Raw genomic sequence first — 22,740 nt, 5'->3', positions numbered from 1 at the left:
ATTAATTTAAAATACTCAAAATTATTGTTATCACTGACAGTGTACAAGCATATGTATCTAATATAATTATATATTTTTCAGTTGGACAGAATTATTATTATAATTTTTATTTTATCCCCTTTTCTCCCAATTTGGAATGCCCAATTCCCACTACTTAGTAGGTCCTCATGGTGGTGCGGTTACTCGCCTCAATCTAGGTGGCGGAGGACAAGTCTCAGTTGCCTCCGCTTCTGAATAATCGGTTAAGAGCTAATGATTATTCATTGCAATAATTGCCGAATAATCGTTCAAATAATCGTTAGATTAATCGATTATCAAAATAATCATTAGTTGCAGCCCTAGTTTGCAGTGGACACACACACACCCAACCACCATACTGCTCAAGTCAGAGATGGTTATTGGTGAAATTGAGCGCATCTTATCACGTGGCTCATTGTGCATGACACCGCTGAGACTCACAGCATGCTACTCTCCGTGATCCATGCACAACTTACCACACGCCCCATTGAGAGTGAGAACCACTTAATCGTGACCACGAGGAGGTTACCCCATGTGACTCTATCCTCCCTAGCAACCGGGCCAATTTGGTTACTTAGGAGACCTGGCTGGAGTCACTCATTATGCCCTGGACTTTGCCCTCTGCTGTACTGATTTTTAGTCCCACTTCATCCCCATGGATCATTTTGTATGAACAGTACTTTTTGTTATGTGTTTTGCATATGTCCTTAAAGTAATAATAATAATAATAAAACATTCAAACTGTGAGTTTCATGATCAGGCAATAAAGTTTTGTAAGAGTACTATACCATAAAAAGCATACCGTACTGTAAATCGAACCAAATCCATATACCCTGTTTTTTTTTAGCATGTTTTAATTGAAGTACATAATTCTAGAGGAATACAAGATTAATTGAAGAAATAATCGAAGATGAATCTATTATCAAAATAATCATTAGTTGCAACTAGTCAGGGTTTCAACTTTAAAATGTTATAGTATGCAATGTATCAAAAACTCTAATTAATTCAAGGTCATTTTTATTTCATTTTAGTTAGCTTTGAGGTCATGAAAATGTATTTTAGTTTAGTTTTGGTTATTTTCAATTATGTTGGTTTACTAAAAAAAAAATTTAGTATTCGTAGGTGCCAATAGTGATCGACCGTGGGTCTTGAAGTGGGTCTTCAAAGGTTCTACATCCTAGTATTGAATATTTCTTAATTTTTGCTTTTGAAAAAGGTAGAAGACATCCTTAGATTTCTTTAAAGGTATAATCTTAGGTTATGTGGTGTTTGGAGCATAATTCAAGGTGTCAAGAAAAGTAACATTTCCAAAAAGTGTCCCACTTTGCCCATATTCACCCCAGTATATAAAAAACTAAAATGAATATGAGATACTTTTTATTTTAGTTAGTTTTGGAGTTTTGAAAAAGTATTTTAGTTAGATTTAGTTTTCGTTAAATATAATAACACTGGTGAGTGCCGTTATTTGTCGCAGGCAATAAACGTGCACGATCTCCAGTGGGCTATCTATGGATTTCGTAGCTCTATCGGGGGTGTTGAACTATCTCTCTTGGGCCCACTTCCATGGCTGGGCCCCTGAAAGGTTTACCATTTTATATATATATATATATATATATATATATATATATATATATATATATATATATATATATATATATAAGTTGCATGTACATAAAATAGCAAATAATTAAATTTAAATATGACTTATTTAGCATAATTTTTACCCTACTTCACACAAAACTTTAACTTTGTAAAAATAGAAAATAAATCTGTAAAAATCTATGATTTTCCCATGTGCAGAAATAAATTGTTAGAAAAAATTAATAAAAGGAAGAAGGAAATAACAAGTGCACACAGTAATCATGTAACAATGGATGGAATGTGAGCATTAGCAATCGCATTTTCTCTCAAAATGGCAGATCAAACTAATTGTACATTGCAAAGTGAATATGATATTTAAATTGCATATAGCACGTATGAAGCGCTTTGTATTTGCTCTCTCATGCGGATCCAGCAAGAGCAGCAATCTCCTGACCGTTTCCAGGTATCACTGCCTACTTTTGTCATGGAAAGATTGTCACACAGCATTCGTGAGTCTTTCATGACACCGTTTTGATTCAGGCTAATACAATGCATGCTTCAGAGCTCTCAACAGGAATACACGCTTCCCAGGATAAAATTGCTCTAGTTTTGTGAGATTCTGGAATTAAATCTTTGAAAAATAATCAGTTGCCATTTATTTACATAAGTTACAGGGAACTGCTAAGAAGAGAGAGAATGAAACATGATTGAAATATCAAACCTCTGCAATAAATCCGGTCAACAACTAGTGACTGTCTGTAAAAACGTGTTTTTCTTTGTCAGTAATTTTAAGTGTTTTCAATACCTCAGGTATCACTCCACTGTGCCATGCCTTGTTTGCGCTCTATGATCCTGCATCCTCGTGTTGGTACAGCCCAAATCACAAATTTAACACGGAAAACCAGTCAGGCCTGTTGCTGCATTTTCGTATGAGGTGAGAGTTTGTGCGTTTGTGCATGGATAGATTCTTCACCTTTGAAATTATTTGATTTTTTTTGTGTGATTCATCGATTAACATTGTTTTGTAGATTTTACTTTCGTAACTGGCATGGCTTAGGTGAAAAGGAACCGACAGTGATGCGCTATGTTTTGCGGACTGTTGTTGGGCAGGAGCAGTTGACGTATCCCTTACTAGAGATTACCTCGCTGGAGTACCTCTTTGCTCAGGTGATTTACAAAATGATATTGAAATGCTACAGCTTCTCTGCCTTTCTGATATTTAATTCTAGTTTGTAGAGATCATGAAAAACATTTGAGTAACTTTAATCAACCTCTTTTGTACATTATGCAACTGAATCATTAGTCATTGTCTTGAGGTGCTGTCTCATTAGACTTTAAAAGGAAAGTTCACCCAAAAATGAACATTCTCTCATAATTTACTCACCCTCCTGGCATCCCAGATGTGTATGACTTTCTTTCTTCTGCAAAACACAAATGAAGATTTTTAGTTGAATATCTCAGCTCTGTAGGTCCGTACAATGCAAGTGAATGGGAATCAGACCTTTGTAGCTCAGAAATCATAGAAATAGAGCATAAAAATAATCCATACTGTATGACTTCAGTGGTTTAATTCATGTGTTCAGACACGATATGATAGGTGTGGGTGAGAAATAGATCAATATTTAAGTAATTTTGTATCATAAATTCTCCTCCCTGCCCAGTAGGGGGCGATATGCATAAAAAATTTGAATCACCAAATACACATAGAGAATGTGAAAGTGGAGATTGACTGAGCAGGGAGAAGAATTTATAGTAAAGAAGGACTTATAGTCATCTGGAGTATTTTTATGTTGCCCTTATGTGGATTTTGGAGCTTCAAAATTTTGGCACCCGTTCACTTGCATTGTATGGACCTACAGAGCTGAAATATTCTTCTAAAAATCTTTGGTTGTATTCAGCAGATGAAAGAAAGTCAAACATACCCACATGGCATGAGGGGGAGTAAATGATGAGAGAATATTCATTTTTGGGTAAACTATCCATTTAAGTGAACAAAATTACTTCGGACCCTGCAACTAATATGGGCATTTGTTTATAACAAATATGAAATTAGTAACACTTATATACTTTAAATGTTGTTAACTATACAAATTCTTTAGACAGAATTCAACAAACTTTGGTATGCAGCGAAAGACAAATTTCAGAAACTAGCAAAGTGGCAATATAAAATGTTATCATAAAGTTTTAAAAACATAGTTCCCTTTTGATTTCGGTCACTTACATTGCGTCGCTGACGTGAGCTCAATTGTCGCTGACGTGTGTGCCGTGCGCTCAATGTCATTGGCTGAGCAGGCCGTAACACCATTGGCTCAATTCAGTTGCATCTAAATTGGCGTGATCCAATAGGAGTTCAGAAATTGAAGAAAAGGAGATTTTCACATAAGCATCAGCGACGCAATGTCTCGTTTCCTACATATCAGGGAACCAAGGTTACATACGTAACCGGAGACATTTCCCATGAATATTAAAAATTATACATTTTGGAAATGAGAATTACTGTGCCACTAGCATCACCTAGGGCTGTCACGATTATGACATTTGGCTGACGATTAATTGTCTAACAAAGGATTGCTATTGTGACAGTTTTCTCTGTTAGGGTTTTCCGATTAATTGTCGTGTTCTTAAGGTACATGTATACTTCATACACCTTAAGAAGTCATTTTTACATAATTAACTTCAAATATATAAATCAAACAATAAAACATGTATATATTACATGAAAATACATCTAAATTATAAAAATATGTCTCTTTTTGGTCAACTTTAGATTTGGTCTGATTTACATTTACACAGTTTTTTTTGGAACACGCATTTATATTTGTTTATTTATTATTTTTATATTATATTACATTATATTATGCAATAGTAAAACAGATTCTGTCCTAATTTCTTCACTTTTACACGTTATTTTAATGGTCTTTTTTTTTTTTTAATTATCCCCCTTTCTCCGCAATTTGGAATGTCCAATTCCCAATGCGCTCTAGGTCCTGGCGTAGTGACTCGCCTCAATCCAGATGGCGGAGGATGAATCGCAGTTGCCTCCGTGTCTGAGACCGTCAATTCGCACATTTCATCACATGGCTTGTTGAGCACATTACCGCGGAGATATTGTCCACGTACAACTCACCGCGTGGCCCACCGAGAACGAGAACTACACATTATAGTGACCCCGAGGAGGTTACCCCATTTGACTGTACCCTCCCGAGCAACCAGGCCAATTTGGTTGCTTAGGGGACCTGTCTGGAGCCACTCAGCAGGCCCTGGATTCGAACTTGAGACTCCAGGTGTGATAGTCAGCATCAATACTCGCTGACCTACCCCATTTTAATGCTCTTTGATTAAACCCACGAGCCCTTATTTGTCATGAACCAAAACCTTTGAGATTTCATTTCATCATTTTATCAATCCACAGTGATAACCTGCAATGACCGGTAACGTTTGCCATAAGACAATTGTCTAAAGTGAAGCCGGATCGCTTTGCGTTCACTATCAGAGATCATATTTGTTAGTTTATATTTTCGCCTCTGCTAACGTCACGCACATCAGAGTGCTGAGATGCTCTTCACATGCTCTCCTGGTTTACATCCGTGGTGCGGCTCAGTGACGCTCCGAGTTAAACAGAATGACACACAAATGCAACGTTGATGGCATTTAAATATTTGCTTAAAATTCCCTTATGTGGGAATATATAAAATAATCGCGGTTAGATCATATAACCATGATCAGGCGATTATTTAATAATCACGACATCACCAAACAGAATTGCAAAAATACACATGGTTTTCAAACAGTTTTCCGAATACACCCTCCATCTGCCATTGTTTGAAAAAACAGATAGTCCCACCCCAAACTCACTCAATTGTTTGAGCCATTGTTGCTGTGTCAGGCTGGCCAGGCCACACAAAATAAATAGAACAATTTAGAAAGTATAATAGCGCAACACTGTTTGCACTTTACAGAGATATCAATCTACAAATGGTTTAGTTATAGTTGTCTCTGCATATTAAATTGGTATTGGAGAAAGTATTTTAACATAGAAAAAAAGACACACAACTGCTTTAATGTTCTGACCAATTCCAAATTTACTTGAACTGTTCAGATGTATTAAAAGGCAGGGAGAATTTTTTTTAAAGTCTTTTACAATCTATATGTTTGTTCTTTTACCAGGCTAAACATGATTTTGTGAATGATTTGGCATGTTTGGATGCAGTGAGGGGAGAGGAAGAGATCAGTCGCTTTAAGAATGAGTGTCTGGGAATGGCTGTGCTTCACCTCTCTCATACTGCCCTGCAGACTGGCTCTTCTCTACAGGATGTGGCCAGGCAGACCAGGTGCAAGCTTCAACTTCCTTCATTGTTAAGAGCAGGGTTAAAAAAAAATACTATTTTAAAGCTGAGGTTTGTCATTTTTAAAGCTGAGGTTTGTCATTTTTAAAGCTGTGGTTTGTCATTTCTGAGCCATTGTGACTATTTTCAATCAGGTTTCCCCAAACATTAGTTGGTGCCGATAGTTGCTTTTTGGAACTATCGTTATCAGCAAAAATCAATGCCGATAATTGATGATAGTTTTTTCTTAATTTTGTCATTTCAAAATAAGAGTCTCTGGTTTATTTAAAAGTCCCACGTTATGCACTAAATAATTTTTTCTAGTTATTAGTGGGATTTTGGTTGAACAATAAATTGCATCTGTCATTTTTGACTCTTTGTCTGTGCCTATCAAAGTAAAGAAAGAATAAGAACATTTTTGATATTCTATAAGAAAAACTGTCGGCTGATTAATCGGTTATCGCCATTTACCATCACCTTAAATACTGGTGTCAGCAAAATCCACTATCAGTCAACCTCTACTTACTGTAATAAGATGCGTTTTAAATGCTGTTCCATGTTGAATTTAAATCTTTTGTCTAGATTATAAAGGTAACATAAATTGTGAATTAAATTTACCAATATAAAAATAAATCTCCTTTAAAAAAAATTATTAATAAGTACATCAAATGCATTTTTAAATGTTCAATTGTATATAATTTTTAATAATGTTAATAGCCTTGAAAACTTATAAAAGATTTTTCCATCAACCATATTAACAGTTTTGTGCATGATATTCCATCTTTCAGCTTCCTCCATTGCATCCCTCGGTCTCTCTTCCGACACATTACCCGTGACAACTTCCTGACAAGGTTCCGAATTCGCCGCGTGTTTGCAAACTTTGTGCGCAGCTTCCAGCAGCACACAGTAGGAATGGGGAAGCTAGGATCCCAAGAGGTCATGTACAAATATTTGTCCACCCTGGAGCGCCTGGCACCGCATTTTGGCATTGAGGCATTCCCTGTGTTCCATCTTGATGTGAGATCTGATGGAGATAGCAGTGGGTCGTACCTCATTGCCTCCCGAACACAAAGTTCCACTGAGGGAATTGTGAACAGTGAACCTACTCATGAGATTAGGGTGTCTGGGTCAACCGGCATACTTTGGAGGAAGTTACCAGTACAAAGGGTAAGTTAATGCTGTTGATATTTGACTATCTTCTATTTGAATTGCATTTTCCATGAAAATGGTTCAAAATATGTCCTGAAACTCTTTAAAAATAATAAAAAAAAGTGTTTTTTTTTTTTTTTCTCGAAACATTTGTCAGTGAAAGATGCTTAACCTTCAGAAAATGTAAATTGTCAATCTCAGGAGGTCAAACTAAATATTGTATGAGCCGTTTTATTTTCTCTAAAATGTATATGCAGTTTAAAATTTTTGCAGCCCTGCTATCAATGTTTGGGACATATCTAAATATGGTTTAAAACAGTTACATTTTCTAAGAATAAAAATTAAATAAACAATAAAATCAATGGACTAAATTGCCAAAATGAATAACAGGATTACAAATGTAGCATAAATAAGCTGTACATACAACATTGTTTTGTGGTTTAAGTAGCTCAAGACGTCTGAGGTGGTAAAGGACAAAATTAAATTTTTATGAGGGGTATACAGATGTTTGAGTAAAATTAGCTACTTTTCATTCAAATTGATTTTATGTTAGTTATTTTTATGTTAGATAATGAACATTTTAATAAATAACTAGCAATTTAATATCATTAATATCAAAATTAAATGGAAAAATGCCAGAATGACTAACAGGCTTGTAAGTGTAGTCTAATTTAGTTGTAAATACAAAATTGTTTTATATTTATTTTTTTCTCCTAATTTGGAATGCCCAATTCCCACTACTTAGTAGGTAAAAAACAGCCTGCTGACTGATTAATATGAAGAGAAGGTTTAATGTGCATTGCAGTGAATACTAGTTCTTTCAATCAATCATCCCAGTTAGACATTGGAGCTATTTTTGTGAATTTCTGTCTTTATACCGTGGAGTTTGGAAAATGTTAATGAAGCATTATTGTTACATATTGTTTTGTTCTATTGTGTTGTTCTTTCCAAAGAACAAATAAATGCATAAGAAAGAAATAAGTAAATAGAGTCACATTTTGCTTACTAAAATCTGAGATTAATCGCTATGACAAGTATGTGATTAATCACGATTAAAAAAATCTTTATCTATTGATGGCCCAATTGTTTATCGATATATTCCAAACAAAGTGTTCCACAATATAATGACAGAAATACACTAAAATAGTGAAATTGTGATGTATGCATCAGTGTAATGACCCCAGACACATGGCAGATGTTCCACCCATTCCAACGAGTGTTCAGAACTCACACTGAGCCAAATGATATGTCAGAATCTAATGTCGAATCTGTAAATGGGTTAATCGCTGTTAAGAAAGATTAAAGTGTTAAACATATTAAACTAATCACAGGCATTAATGTGTTAATGTGTTAATTAAAGATGATTATCTAATAGATCTTACGATAAAAACATGAGAAATGTGCTTCTTAATGGTTTTTAACAAGTCACTAAAGTGTAACGTAGTCTTTAACGTCCGTATATTCTTCTCACATTAATGTCACTCTTAGGAGAATAAATACATGGAGAAAGACTACAATCATAACCAGAGCAGAGCAGATACACAGACTCATGGGGAGCAGGAACTAGACAGTTGGAACTCCTTCTGCGACTTCCCTGAAATCTCTCATATCGCCATCATGGGCGTCAACATCTGCATCAGTTGCCAAGACAACATGTCAATGGTAAGGAACTGGAATCAGGGCTCCTTCAGTAGTTAACATTTTTACTTACTGTGGTAACATCTGCATTGTTCCCACAACCAAAAATTACAAATGATTTTTTTTTGCTGCATTTGTACGTATTTTGATACCATATGTTTCTTTACGTGTCTTTTCTTTGCAAAAATAAAAATTTACAACAATTAATTTATGTATTTTTTTAATTCTGGAAATTATGCTGCTATAAACTAAATCAATCATGGTTATAAATTCATAAACACGCTTTTGCTGGAAAAAGACGGCCGTTGGTGCAGAACCCTTAAAAAATGCTTGGTAAAGTTAGATTTCCTCTTTTGCATTGTGTGTGATATGTGGCCCTGCTACACCTATTTGTGTTTCAGGACATGCGTTTGGGCTCCAGTCTAGAGGCTCGCTCACTGGTTTCACTGCTTGATGGATATTTCCGCCTTACAGCTGATGCACATCATTATCTGTGTCGTGAGGTGGCTCCGCCCAGAGTTGTTCTCTGTGAGACCAATGGCCTACATGGTCCCATACTGTACGTAACTAACGTTTCCACAATCAGAGCATCCACATGGTGTTCTTCCTGAGATATATATAGATATATTATTATTTTTTTTATCCTGCCTCTAGGGATGAGTTTGTTCTCCAGAAACTTAAGAAAGAAGCAGAGGAGGGAGTGTTTATTGTGCGCTGGAGTGTTTTGGATTACCATCGTCTAATCCTTGCAGCTCTGAGTAGGAATCAGGTACTGGTCGACTTTATCAACTGTTCCATTTGATGAATCGAAGAATTGGGTATTTTTATACTGAGGGGGAATTTCACTAACAATGAAATGTGCTTGCTTGTTTGCATGATCTGCACTGGTTTAGCACCCCATTAATATAATTATGCAGATCAGGCAACAGTGCAAACACATCTACAAAATCGCTGCTGAACGCGATTAGCACTTGCAATTTCAAGCTCGCAGGGTGATTTTGAGCGCTATATAACAGAGGATTGAGCAGACCACCATATGTGACACACCTTGGCATCACTGACTACTGTGATTCGGATAACTGTATCACCTGTTCAACATGCTGAAAGTGTGCTTGACTACACCACACATCTGGATATATGCCAGGAAAAAATGCTCTTCAATCCCAGGTTTTTTGTGTGCACTGGATCAGTACGTGCATGCTCGGATGAGTTGCCTTTCAAAAAGCAAATATGAATGTGTTTGGACGCATGCGCAATACGACTGTTTTATCGATCAGATTTACAGTTTTCACCCTGCGGATAATTAAACGGGCATGAAAATTCCATAGACATGGGAATAGAATGGCATAGATAAGCCATTAAGGCCAAAGTATACTTTGCGCATCCGTGTTGCAGATTGATCTGTGCATAGTATGCGTGACGTTCATTTTATCATAATCCATTCCGCACAGCCAGATTTCCTGGGCTCGCGGACGCGGTCGTCGTTTGTGCACATCATCGGTGCATGCGCCAGCCATTGACTCTACTAAAAGAGTATAACAAAGAAGTTGTAGTGGGCATGCATCAAACAAGTTCGTATTAGCTCATGGTCAGAATAGTATACTCACAAAAGCAACGCGGTCGGCCAGTGGAAAAATGAAGTATACCTGGGAATTTAGGGGTGGGCTCTTTTGACTTGGGCCAGTAAGCAACCACCGAGCAGCCAACCATAACACTTAAGCAACTGCATACCAACATGCTGGCATTATGGCGCTAAGTTTTGCTCAGCCAAGTGACAATTACATTTTCTTTTGAGAATTTAGAAATGTAGTTATATTAATTATAATAATTTATTACATTATCGATTATTAAAGTTTTTCAACACATGACTTAAGATATCTCATAAGTTATTAGTGGTTCAATGACTGAATCTTAACGTAATTGTTAATGGACTTCTTGCAGGATGGAGAAAGTCCAATTCACAAGCAGTTCGGAATCACACAGAGGGGCTCTGTGTTTAAGCTTGAGGGTTGGGACCAAGAGTTCTCCAGCATAAAAGAGCTCACCTACAGCTTAAAGTCCTTCGTGCTGAAGTCTGGCGAAGACAGTTTCACTGTGAAGAAGTGTTGCCTGCCCAGACCTGGAGGTATTTACTGTGTGTGTGTGTGTGTGTGTGTGTGTGTGTGTGTGTGTGTGTGTGTGTGTGTGTGTGTGAGCGTGTATTTATCACTTTGTGGGGACCAAATGTCCCCATAAGGATAGTAAAACCTGAAATTTTTGACCTTGTGGGGACATTTTGTCGGTCCCCATGAGGAAAACAGCTTATAAATCATACTAAATTATGTTTTTTGAAAATGTAAAAATGCAGAAAGTTTTCTGTGAGGGTTAGGTTTAGGGGTAGGGTTAGGTTTAGGGGATAGAATATAAAGTTTGTACAGTATAAAAACCATTATGTCTATGGAAAGTCCCCATAAAACATGGAAACACAACATGAGTGTGTGTGTGTGTGTGTGTGTGTGTGTGTGTGTGTGTGTGTGTGTGTGTGTGTGTGTGTGTGTGTGTGTTCTGGTTGGCAGACTTTACTATCAAGCGTCTGAGTCACCCTGGACTGTGTCTCAGATTAGAAAATATTCCACTGAAATCAACACGATTCTTATCATTTCATGAGTAATCATGCAAATGTTTTTATGGTTGTATTGCAGAGCTCTCAAACCTACTCGTAATCAGAAAGGGTGCCAACAGTAGTGTTAAACCTGTGTCTGAAAACTTCAACCTGAGTCAACTGAAGTTCCACCAGATTAAAGACAAGGAGATTGTAAAGGTAAGAGATAGGACTGTAGTCACACCATTATCTCCATGAGCTGAATACTACAAGATCGAACCATCTTGATAAGAGGAATGTTTTAATGCATTCCACTTCGACACATTGATTAAAAATGAATGAATAAAATGAAATAGAAAGCACTTTTCTCAGTATCAGACATGTAGTTCGTCATTTTCCAAATGTGTTGACATTCATTGTTTTTGTGTAAGAAGGTGCATAATACCTTGAGAAAGTTATCTGTTAGCATTCCTCATTGGCAGTTGCTCGGCGGAAATACTTGGCTCATTGGCACTCATTTCCACATTCAGTTTTTTCAAGCCAATTATGTCATAGTAAATGATATCATGCTCACAGTGATTGACTAATGTCACCACAAGAATGCCCACAGTACCAAGCCCTCCATTAGCGACTACCCTGAATTGTGGCATCAAAGTAGCTGACAGGGAAAAATACGTAAATTAAATGCTTTTAAGAGCCCTCAAAATATATATATTTTTCCCACTGGTTAAACATCAACTCCAAATTGTGAACTAATCTAGTTGTCTTAATTAAACATTACTTGAAATGTCAAGTTGTGGGCTCATAACTCAAATAGTTGTGTTCTTTGAACTTATTTATCTTAAAAATCTATAGATTTTAGATTTTGAGTGTTAATAACTCAAACTATTGAGTACAAAATTGAAGCTATAGGGAATACCCATATTCCTTTGTGCTTGAATTATTTAATTGTGTTTCCTTGGTCAATGGGAACTAAAGGTTGCAGTTAAATAGTTGTTATTAAGAATTCAGATAGGTTTTAGCTAATTTGTAGTATTATTTTTGGTGTTTTGTTGCAAATAGTTGTTTTGTGTGATGACACCATTTGGGTGTTTGGTCAAGTTGAACAATGTTAACACTATCTCAGTTTATCTTGTGCATGTGCTACTGATGTACAGACATATATGCATTTCAATGGATAAATATGTTTATTTAATGATTGACCTATATTTAGTGCTAATCTTTTTTTATTTAAGCTGTGTTATTAGATGATCTACAGGAGTAGAAACAACCATATTTAAATAGCAAATCTGAGTTGTCTATTTGCATCTCACTTCCTTAAATAGTTCAGTTCATTCTATATGAACACTAAGTGACTTAATTACACAAGTTTTGGAGATGCCATTACTCAATTCAATTATTAGGGTTTACAGTGTAACAATGAAATATTTGCTATTTTTATGTTTTCTACTACAAAAAATGTCATCAGTATACATGGCTAATTTTTTAATGTCAATGAAGAGAGAAGTTTTTTGGCTACATAATTGTGTAGTTAAGGTTGCTGCACAAAGGCTAATTGGACAATTCTAACAAGCCAAACCTTGACCTCTTGTTTTCATGGATACAGGAGCAGCACCTGGGACGTGGCACAAGGACTAACATTTACGCAGGCCGGCTGAAGGTTTACGGCACAACAGAGGATGATGATGACGACGAGTCAAACAATAATCACAGCGACAAGAAAGGCATCCGAGTTGTTCTCAAATTTCTTGACCAGAGTCATAAGGATATAGCGCTAGTAAGAGCCACGGCTGTTATATATGGACTTAATGTGCCAGTAAAAACTGCTAAAGCACAGATTTTATCTCATTCCCTTTTTTTTAATTTGCCTTTAGGCATTCTTTGAGACTGCCAGTCTCATGAGTCAGGTATCGCACTGTCATCTGGTCTTTGTGCATGGAGTTTCAGTGAAAGGATCTGAGAGTGAGTGCCATGCCCTTTTTTACTTCCTTTTTAAAGGCCAAAAGTGTCATCAAAGGGTGTCTGGGACTTTTTAATTCTGATCTTCTTTTTAATGCAAACAAACTGTACTCAAAATCTGTTTTTTAAATCTGGGATTTAAACTCTAATTTAAAACTAGAAGTAAAACCGGTTTTAGGATTTACGAAAAAAATAAATAAATTAAAACAATAAATGTTATGAAGTAAAATGATAAAGAAATAGAAAGTTTTTACACTATTACTTGGTCACTAATGATTTAAAGGGATAGTTCACCCAAAAATGAAAGTTCTCACCCTCATGCCATCCCAAATGTGTATGACTGACTTTCTTCAGCAGAACAACAACAAAGACTTTTAGAAAAACATGTCAGCTGTGTTGGTCCATACAATGCACGTGAATGGTGGCCAGAACTTTGAATCTCCAAAAAGCACATAAAGGAAACATGAAAGTAATCCATAAGACTCTAGTGGTTAAATCCATCTTCAGAAGCAATATAATAGGTGTGGGTGAGAATCAGAGCAATTTTGAATAATTTTTTATTTATAACTATTTCTCACCCGCATCTATTATAGCACTCCTGAAGGTAGGAATTGAACAACTTGAGTTTTATGTTTCCTTTGTCGTTTTTGGAGCTACAAATGTCTGATCATCATTTATTTGCATTGTATGGACCTACAGAGCTGAAATATTCTTCTAGAAACCTTTGTGTTCAGCAGAAGAATATCAGTCATACACATCTGGCATGGCATGAGGGTGAGTAAATGATGAGAGAATTTATATTTTGGGCAAACTGTCTCTTTAACCAAATTTGTGAAATTGAGCATGTTATTTCCTTTGTATGGAAGTCAGATTTATTTATTTATTTATTTTCTCCCCAATTTGGAATTCCCAATGCACTCTAAAAGTCCTCGTGGTGGTGTAGTGACTCGCCTCAATCCGGGTGGAGGAGGGCGAATCTCTGTTACCTTTGCATTTAGGATATTAAGCGAGTTTCCACGGAAACGTAGAGCGTGTGGAGGCCCACACTATTCTCCACGGCATCCACGCACAACTCACCACACGCCCCACTAAGAGCGAGAACCTCCCTGCAGCCGGGCCAATTTGGTTGCTTAGGAGACCTGGCTGGAGTCACTCAGCACACCCTGGATTCAAACTCAAAACTCCAGGGGTGCTAGTCAGCATCAATACTCACTGAGCTACCCAGGCCCCGAACAGTCAGATTTCTTTGCATTCATTAAAGCACACTAGAAGGTCTTTGGAATATGCTCAAATCATGCTTGATAATATGGATCATCAGGTTTGCACAAACTTGGATTACATGCCGTCTTGTGTGCATGCTGTCATTAAAGCAAGAGGGGGACATACAAAGTACCAAGAAATTCTGAAATTTGTAAGTTTATTTATATAGCACATTTCATACACAGTGGCAATTCAAAGTGCTTTACATATATATTTGAAAGAAATTACAAGATACATAAAAAACAATTAAGAACATGAAATAAGAATAAAAAGTATTAAAATACATTTGAATTTTTTTTTCAAGTGATTAAAATGAATAATAAGAAAAATAATATTAAATTGCTAACACCATCCTTAACTGTTGTTAATCTTCCCTGATTAAACAGAGGATAACAAAAAATTGTTTACACACATTGAGAAAAAGCTATAAAATAGAATAATTAAAATGAAAGAAAGACAAAAGCCAAATGATTCAGTGAAATCAATAAGTGCAGCACAGTGCTCAGTCAGTAAATGCACAGTTAAACAGATGTGTTTTCAGTCTGGATTTAAATGTGGCTACTGTTGGGGCACATCTAACCTCTTCTGGAAACTGATTCTAGCTGTGGGTGGCATAATAGCTAAACTCTCTCTCACCTTGTTTTGAGTGAACTGACTTGATCCTAATGATCGGAGAAGTCTGTTAGGTTTATATTCAACAAGCATATCTGAAATGTATTTCGGTCCTAGGCTATTGAGCGATTTATAAATGAGTAATAGTTCTTCAAAAATCTATTTAAAATCAGACTCTCTTTTTTCTCCCCAATTTGGAATGCCCAATTCCCAGTGCACTCTAAGTCCTCGTGGTGGCATAGTGACTCCTCTCAATCCAGGTGGCAGATGATGAATATCAGTTGCCTCCGCGTCTGAGACCATCAACACGTGCATCTTGTCATTTGGCTTGTTGAGCTCGTTGCTGCAGAGACAGCGCGCGTGGAGGCTTCACGCATCACAGTTATGGTGACCACGAGGACCCTACCTAGCAACTGGGCCAGTTTGGTTGCTTAGGAGACCAGGCTGGAGTCACTCCGAACACCCTGGGATTCGAACTATCAACCCTAAAATCAATTCTAAATGTAACTGGAAGCCAGTGTATAGACCTGAGGACTGGAGTAATATTCTCTGATTTTTTTGTTTGGGTGAGAATCCTGGCAGCGGCATTCTGAATGAGCTGCAGGTGTCTAATGGTATTTTTGGGAAGGCCAGGTAGGAGTCCATTGCAGTAGTCTACCCTAATGGTGATAAGTGCATAAACTAGTTTCTCTTAGTCTTGACTAGATACAAAACATGTAATTCTGGCTATATTTTTTAGATGATAGTAGGCTGATTTAGTTATTGATGTGACTAATGAAACTAAGTTGTGACTCAAAAATGACACCCAAGATGTCTTACTTGACCCTTGGAGTCAATGTATGTATTCACCTTTGAAATTTCACCTCTGTTGCCAAATACAATGACCTCTGTCTTGTCATTATTTACGGTAACTGAAGGAAGTTTTAGCACAGCCAATTCTTAATTTCATCAGTGCACTGGCACAGAGACTCTATGGGGCTGTAGTCATTTGGTGATAGGGCTAGATGGATCTGGGTATCGTCTGCATATCTATGGTATGCAATTTGGTTCTTTTTCATAATTTGGCCTAGTGGGAGCATATACAGGTTGAACAGAAGCGGTGCAAGAATTGCGCCTTGTGGAACTCAGATTCATAGTTGGCTATGTTCACATAGTAACCCCTACCTTATATATTTGATCTGAACCAGCTGAGGGCCGTCCCAGAGAGCCCTACCCAGGTTTTCAATCTGTCTAGGAGAATGTTGTGGTCAACAGTGTCAAAAGCAGCACTGAGATCTAAAAATACCACCACTGATATTTTGCCTGAATCAGTATTTAGCCGAATATCATTTAGGATCTTTATGAGCACCATCTTTGTGCTATGATGTGGTCGGAAACTAGACTGTAAATTGTCCAAGTAGTCATTTGAAATTAATAATTTGTTCAGCTGATTTAAAACAATGTTTTTAATGATTTTGCCAATGAAAGGAAGATTTGAAATTGGTCTGTAGTTGTTCAATATTGATTTATCTTAGTTATTATTTTTAAGAAAGGGCTTGACAACTTCAGTTTTCAGGGACTTCAGAAATATGCCTGAAAGGAATGACTCATTTACTATTTCAATAAACAGATCTTTTATAGACAGTTAATGTTGTGGAGAGTGTCAAGGCAGCAGGTTGAAGTTTTAAGATGCTGTGCTATTTCTTACAGGGTTTTCCCTTCAATTTCCTCAAAATCAGACATAGTGACTAATTTCTGATTTTTTTGTGGTGGGTGTTGTCTGACCTCAGTGCAACATGAGGACGAGCTGATCGTCATTCTAATATTATTTATCTTTTTCATGGAAAAAAGATGCAAACTCATTGCATTTTCTGTCAGAGAGCATTTCACAGGCAACCTGTATTTGTGGTTTGTTAGCCTCTCTACAGTAGCAAAAAGAGTGCAGGTGTTGTTTATATTGCTGTTAATAATGTTTGAGAAGATGGTCTGCCTAGCTATGCCTAATTCCAAATTGAAAGCAGGAAGGCTGTATTTATAGATATTATAATGGACTTCAAGTTGTGTTTTCCACCACATTAGTTCTGCTTTCCTGCATTATCTTTTCATATGTTTCTCCAAGGTACTTTACGCCTGCTAGTGATCGTCTGGACCTTAACAGGAGCAATGCCATCAATAGCTTTTGTAACTTTTGAGTTAAAGTTATCGAGGAGATCATCAACACAGTCGGATATACTCTTTTTTTCAAAGATATAAATGTGATAAATTGCACGAGTGTTCTCATTTATGTACCTCTTTTTGACAGAGACAGATCTAACTTCAGTGGCTGGAGAAATCAATATTTCAAAGAAAATACAGAAATGGTCAGCTTGAGCAACATCCTTCATTATAGTGGACGAAATGTTCAGACCCTTGTTAATGAGCAGATCAAGAGTGTGTCTGCTATTATGTGTGGGTTCATCTACATGTTGAGTCAGATCAAAAGTTTTTAAAACTGTTTTGAGTTATTTGGCTGTGTTGTGTTCAGGATTATCTCTATGAATGTTGAAATCCCCAGCAATAACAAAACAGTCAAATTCAGAGTAAGTTATTGATAACCGTTCTGTAAGCCAGGAGAGTATTTTGGAGGCCTATAAATAATTATGAATTGAATGCGTGGAGCAACTTTTAGTACTGTACAATAATTCGATATTCAAAGGTCAAGTAATCACCAAGTGACACTTGCTTGCATTGAAAGACGTCTTTAGATATCACTGCTAATCCTCCACCTCTCCTATCAGCTCTGTTGACACTCAAAGTAAAATTTGGAGGGGCTAATTCATTGTGGACTGTTGCACTGCAGCTGCTATCAAACCAAGTCTCATTTATAAACATAAAGTCCATTTTATTTGTGGTGATGAGGTCATTGATGAGAAACGACTTGTTCTTTAGTGAGCGGATGTTTAAAAGTGCTAACTTGACAGTATCGTTTTTTGGCCCCACAGTAATGTTGTCGTTCTGTCTAATATGCAACAGATTAGATCTGTTTGCCATACGTATTGAGAAAGCCTTAGTCTTCCTATCACTTAACAGATATTTAAAAAGCTATTGGTACAGCAGGCTCCTGCTTGTTCTGTAAACATTTGTGAGTGTCATTGCTACAGTAACTGGGACACGATACATATCAATTAGATCTGTTATCAGTTGTTTGTTGTTCATTGAGAGCAGAAAAAGGATGAGATGTACCCTTGCATTGTGGCAGTGGCCGGAGAGCTCTCTCAGAGGGATGGTGAGCGGGGCCTGCAGGCTTTGTTAGTAGAGGGTTCCGCCGTTTTTTTGGTATGGTATCTGGGGGCTCGCAGCAATGGAGTGGGAGAGCTTTCTACCAGCATACACTAGTTCATCCATTTTCTCAGAGCAGCTCAGAAATGGGGATGTTGACGAGAGTGAGAATGTGTGTGGTGACAGAGACTATGGCTCTGTTGTTTCTGGAGGCTGATGTATGTTGTTGTTATCTTTGCTTCCTTGACTTTTTCCCTGGAAATTGTCCTTGGGTCCTGTATCTTGGAGCAGTTTTAAGTCGCCACAGTCTGACTGTAGTATGCTCTGTGTGTGGGGCTCAGCCCCATGTTCTTATGTCTTCACTGTGTTATTGAGGGATTTGTTGATCAAATGTCCATCCAGGTGCTGAAGTATGATCCTGTGGTTATCCAGACACTGCAGTGGTGTTTGTGTGCCATCCAGGTTGAGTGGATTTGTGCACGTTGCAGATGGATGGAGAGAGAAGTAGATATTGTCCTTTAGCACTTTTGCACCAAGTTTGTTTGGGTGAAGCCCATCTGATTTAAACAATTCTCTTTGACTTCAGAACAGATTGAATTTATCAATGTAGTTCAGTCCTCTCATGTTGCAGGTTTTGTTCAGCCAAGTATATTTTTTCCTTGGGCTGGGAGTTGTCCACTGTTGAATGACTGAAATTTGTATCTCCCAACAGTTTCAAAGAGTTCATTGAAATCCCTCTTAGGAGTTCTGACTACTCTTTCTGAATATAAATTGTCCCTCACATGGATAATAACTCTATTTACTGTCTTATGGTTCATCAGAATGTTCTTAAGTTCCTTATTTACATCTGAAACTGTTGCTCAAGGAATGCTACAAGTGGTAGTTGCCCCGCTACCAAAGTTTCTGATAATGGAGTCCCCCACTATCAGAGTGCTGGGCTCTGCTGTGGTCTTAGCTGAATGCCGCTGTCTGCTCGACCGGCTGTTGTGATCTAAGCCTGATTTTCCTCCACATTCATTAATGGTTCAAATCTATTTTCAAGATATATCAGGGGTGGAAGAATATCAGTATTGGTTAGTCCAGCGTTCCTCAAACTGGAGTCCGCAGATCACCGGGGATCCTTTTCAAATAGCCAGGGGGTCTGTGGGAAATCCCTGAATTGTGAACATTGTATTACAATGTTGTAGGTAAATGGGCAATAAACAGCAATATAAAAAACTACTCAATATAAAGCTATTGACTACTATACAAATAAGACATAACAGAAGTTTTGAAGGTACAGAGGGCCCCACAAACCAATTCTAAACTGTATTTTTTTTTATAGGAAAGAGCCCCAGAGCAATATACAGCCAGGGGGCCCAGATTACCTTGATACGGCCCTGACCATACCATTTGTCTAATAGCGGTCAATGTTAGGTAATTTCATTGTATTATGTAGTATATATTTTTTTTTTCACTTCAGTGTAACTGTCCTTTTATGTGAAAATAAATTGAGTCCCGTCTGCTGCCGAAAGGACGAGAGCTGTAGGAATAGGTCTACTTATACTTTTTATTATTCCTTCCTTTTATTTGCAGAAAATTAAAAAGTGACAGTTAACAATGACATAATTTGAAACATTGAAGAATGATTAAATTATGTTATTGTATGATTACTGTTGTTTAATTATATATTTTTGACATTATAGTAACAAATAAAAACAAATGAATCAGTCCTCAACTGTTTCTTTTTCTTCTTAAGAATATGGTGCTTTACTCATGTTTAAACTCATGCTTTGACTATAGTGGGAAATTATAATAATTTATAAATATCAGTAGACTACTGTTTAAACTTTGTGGTGTTCTCTGTGATGTTTTATCCCGCGCATGGCACTAAAACCTCAGCTGAGCAACAGACTGTCTCCCTAACTTCATTTATGGAGTTTGTTTGTGCCGTCTTTGATTTGAATCATTTGTATTGTTGTATTTCTCACTTTTAAATTGCTGTGCAATTGCTGGATATATATGTAATCGAAACACTTTAGCCTGACACAAAAGGACAAACGTGTCTGGCCATTCTTATTGGAACTCACTGAGATCATTTTTATACTTTTAGTAAATAATATAATAGTTGTTGTGATGGTGGGGTAGGGTGGATGTCTGCAAATAATTTTGGGTTATAAAAGGGGTCCTTGGTTCAAAAACGTTTAAGAAACCCTGGTTAGTCGAGTCATAACTGGCGTGGGAGATGCCAATGCTGCAATATATGGTCTGATATGTCGAGTACCTTTGGGTCTAGCTCCCTGTTTATGCCATTGGTTTTTGCTCTCACTTTCATCAGTCACTTTTGCCATCAGTTTTGCTAGGTTTCTAAGCTCAGTATAGCCTGTCGAGGAACGTTTAATTTACAGGACTCACCGACTGTAGGCTGAGGGAGTCCATGGTGACACTCTCCTGTGTATTCCGTCAAGGTTGGCAATACTGCAAGTAGTTTTGTTTCAAGAACTGTGATTTTTATTTAGAAGTCTATGGCAGTTTGTGCAGCATCTGGAGTTTGATCTGAAAGGAGGCCTCTGTGTTGTCCCTTTTCAGGAATGTAAACCGCCAGTTGTAGGAGGCTGGTAGAAAAACTCCCTTTTTGTAGTAAAATATCAGTCCCAAAAGTCTCTGGTTGTAGAGTGCCAAATTATGTAGTTTTGAGCACTGTGCTGAACTTCTGATATGAAAATTTGAGAATAAGATGCAAAAGCAAGGGAGCAAAGTGCGGAGAAGTAAGTAGATGCGTCCGAACAGTAGCGAAGCAGGAACTTAATTAAAATTTTCATAAAATTTGTAATGAGAAAAAAATTAAGCATTGTATTCAGTTAGGAAAATGCAAAACAGACATTTTCATAAGTGGATTTTTTTAACCTCACTGTATCTGTTGTCTGTACTGTTTTATCTGAGCAGACATCATGGTGGAGGAGTTTGTGGAGTTCGGCCCATTAGATGTGTTCCTGCACAGAGAGAAGGCCCGTGTCACTGCACAGTGGAAATTTACAGTTGCTAAACAGCTTGCCAGTGCTCTTTGCTATCTTGTGAGTGATGAATTCAAAATGAGATGTAAAACAGTTTACGTCAATAATTGCCTATTGATAGAGCTCTCATTCTATATGATATGGGGCCGTTCAGACCGAATGTGTTATTGCACTAAAAAAGCTAGACGCAGCACAACAAATAGTTTTTAAAGTTCTTTTTAACTTGACATGGTTTAAATAAACATTGCGACCCCGTCGAGACACACTGAAACAAAGACATCTGTCTATCACGTGTTTACATAGAAACATAATTAAAAAACAGCTCAGATGGAAGCAAAAATGTGTTCGGTCTGAACAGCCCCCTTAGTGTCTATGTGATGAATCACACGAAAACTCAAGAAAGGTCTGGGTCATATTTCCCCCAAAAATCAAAAGAAGGAAATTACAAAATTATACGTAGAAAAAGGAAATCCAAGGCACTCTTCTTAGGAAAATAAAGAAGCCTTTATTGGACTGGCTATATCATGATAGAAAAAATAATTAAAACATGTGGGGGAAAAGATACAACCCACGCGTAGCGGCACAAACAGCCTTCTTCAGGGTACCCTGAAGAAGGCTGTTTGTGCCGCTACGCGTGGGTTGAAGAGTGCCTTGGATTTCCTTTTTCTACATGACATTGAACTCTCGACCCCAAAGAGCACCTTCATATACTTTTTTGAACTCCTTGAGCACTCTGGACATTTTTTTTTTTTCTCTTACAAAATTATACTTTGCATGCTGGAAATATATCCAATTTTTAGGACTATCCATTTCTTATTACTGCTATGCAAAAGATTATAAAAGTTATTTAAAGTGTGTTATTTAAAGTAAATTTGTAAAGTTTAATTGTGAGTATACATCATGGTAGTATTTGTTGTATTAGGTTTTATGTTGATTTCAATAAGAAAAGTGTCTTGACAAAATTAATTTAATTATTGCATTACAGTAATGAGAATTTTAGTGGAAGATATACTGTATTGTAATGAATGTCCCAATGCAAAATATTTGAATAATCCTGCTTTATTTTCTTCATGCAGAAAAAGGAAATAGATGTCAGCATGCTTTTTAAATGTCCAAAACATTTATGTGAAAAAAGTGCTGTTTCTTGACATTTCTTCATGAGATTCACCCATTCTTCACCCTTTTCTTTGCAGGAGACTAAGCGTTTGGTCCACGGAAATGTCTGTGGCAAGAATATTCTGGTGGTGAGGAAGGGTTTGGAGGAGGGCATGTCTCCCTTTGTGAAGATGAGTGACCCAGGCATTGCACTGACTGCTCTGTCTCGTGGAGGTAACCGAGAATTATGTTGTTATTCACATGTTCTGTAGAAAAATATATGTACAAATAC

The 22,740-nt window shown here is 37.1% G+C and overlaps 1 protein-coding gene across 1 annotated transcript in view; it reads left to right on the top strand.

Moving 5' to 3' along the window:
- Window positions 1–22,740, top strand: part of LOC127648027 (non-receptor tyrosine-protein kinase TYK2-like) — a 57,412-nt gene that overhangs the window by 9,355 nt on the left and 25,317 nt on the right. Inside the window, exons 3-15 of the mRNA XM_052132591.1 lie at window positions 2,410–2,533; window positions 2,628–2,766; window positions 5,767–5,930; window positions 6,713–7,091; window positions 8,562–8,735; window positions 9,113–9,270; window positions 9,366–9,480; window positions 10,653–10,836; window positions 11,393–11,511; window positions 12,899–13,069; window positions 13,167–13,254; window positions 21,286–21,413; window positions 22,547–22,682. Of these exons, the coding sequence (XP_051988551.1) occupies window positions 2,410–2,533; window positions 2,628–2,766; window positions 5,767–5,930; window positions 6,713–7,091; window positions 8,562–8,735; window positions 9,113–9,270; window positions 9,366–9,480; window positions 10,653–10,836; window positions 11,393–11,511; window positions 12,899–13,069; window positions 13,167–13,254; window positions 21,286–21,413; window positions 22,547–22,682 (2,079 nt within the window). The remainder of the gene's footprint in view (window positions 1–2,409; window positions 2,534–2,627; window positions 2,767–5,766; window positions 5,931–6,712; window positions 7,092–8,561; window positions 8,736–9,112; window positions 9,271–9,365; window positions 9,481–10,652; window positions 10,837–11,392; window positions 11,512–12,898; window positions 13,070–13,166; window positions 13,255–21,285; window positions 21,414–22,546; window positions 22,683–22,740) is intronic.

The sequence above is a fragment of the Xyrauchen texanus genome, chromosome 8, assembly GCF_025860055.1.
Source record: "Xyrauchen texanus isolate HMW12.3.18 chromosome 8, RBS_HiC_50CHRs, whole genome shotgun sequence".
Lineage (NCBI taxonomy): Eukaryota > Metazoa > Chordata > Actinopteri > Cypriniformes > Catostomidae > Xyrauchen > Xyrauchen texanus.
Note: the sequence above shows the minus strand (reverse complement) of the source record. Positions and strands in the feature narration are given on the sequence as shown.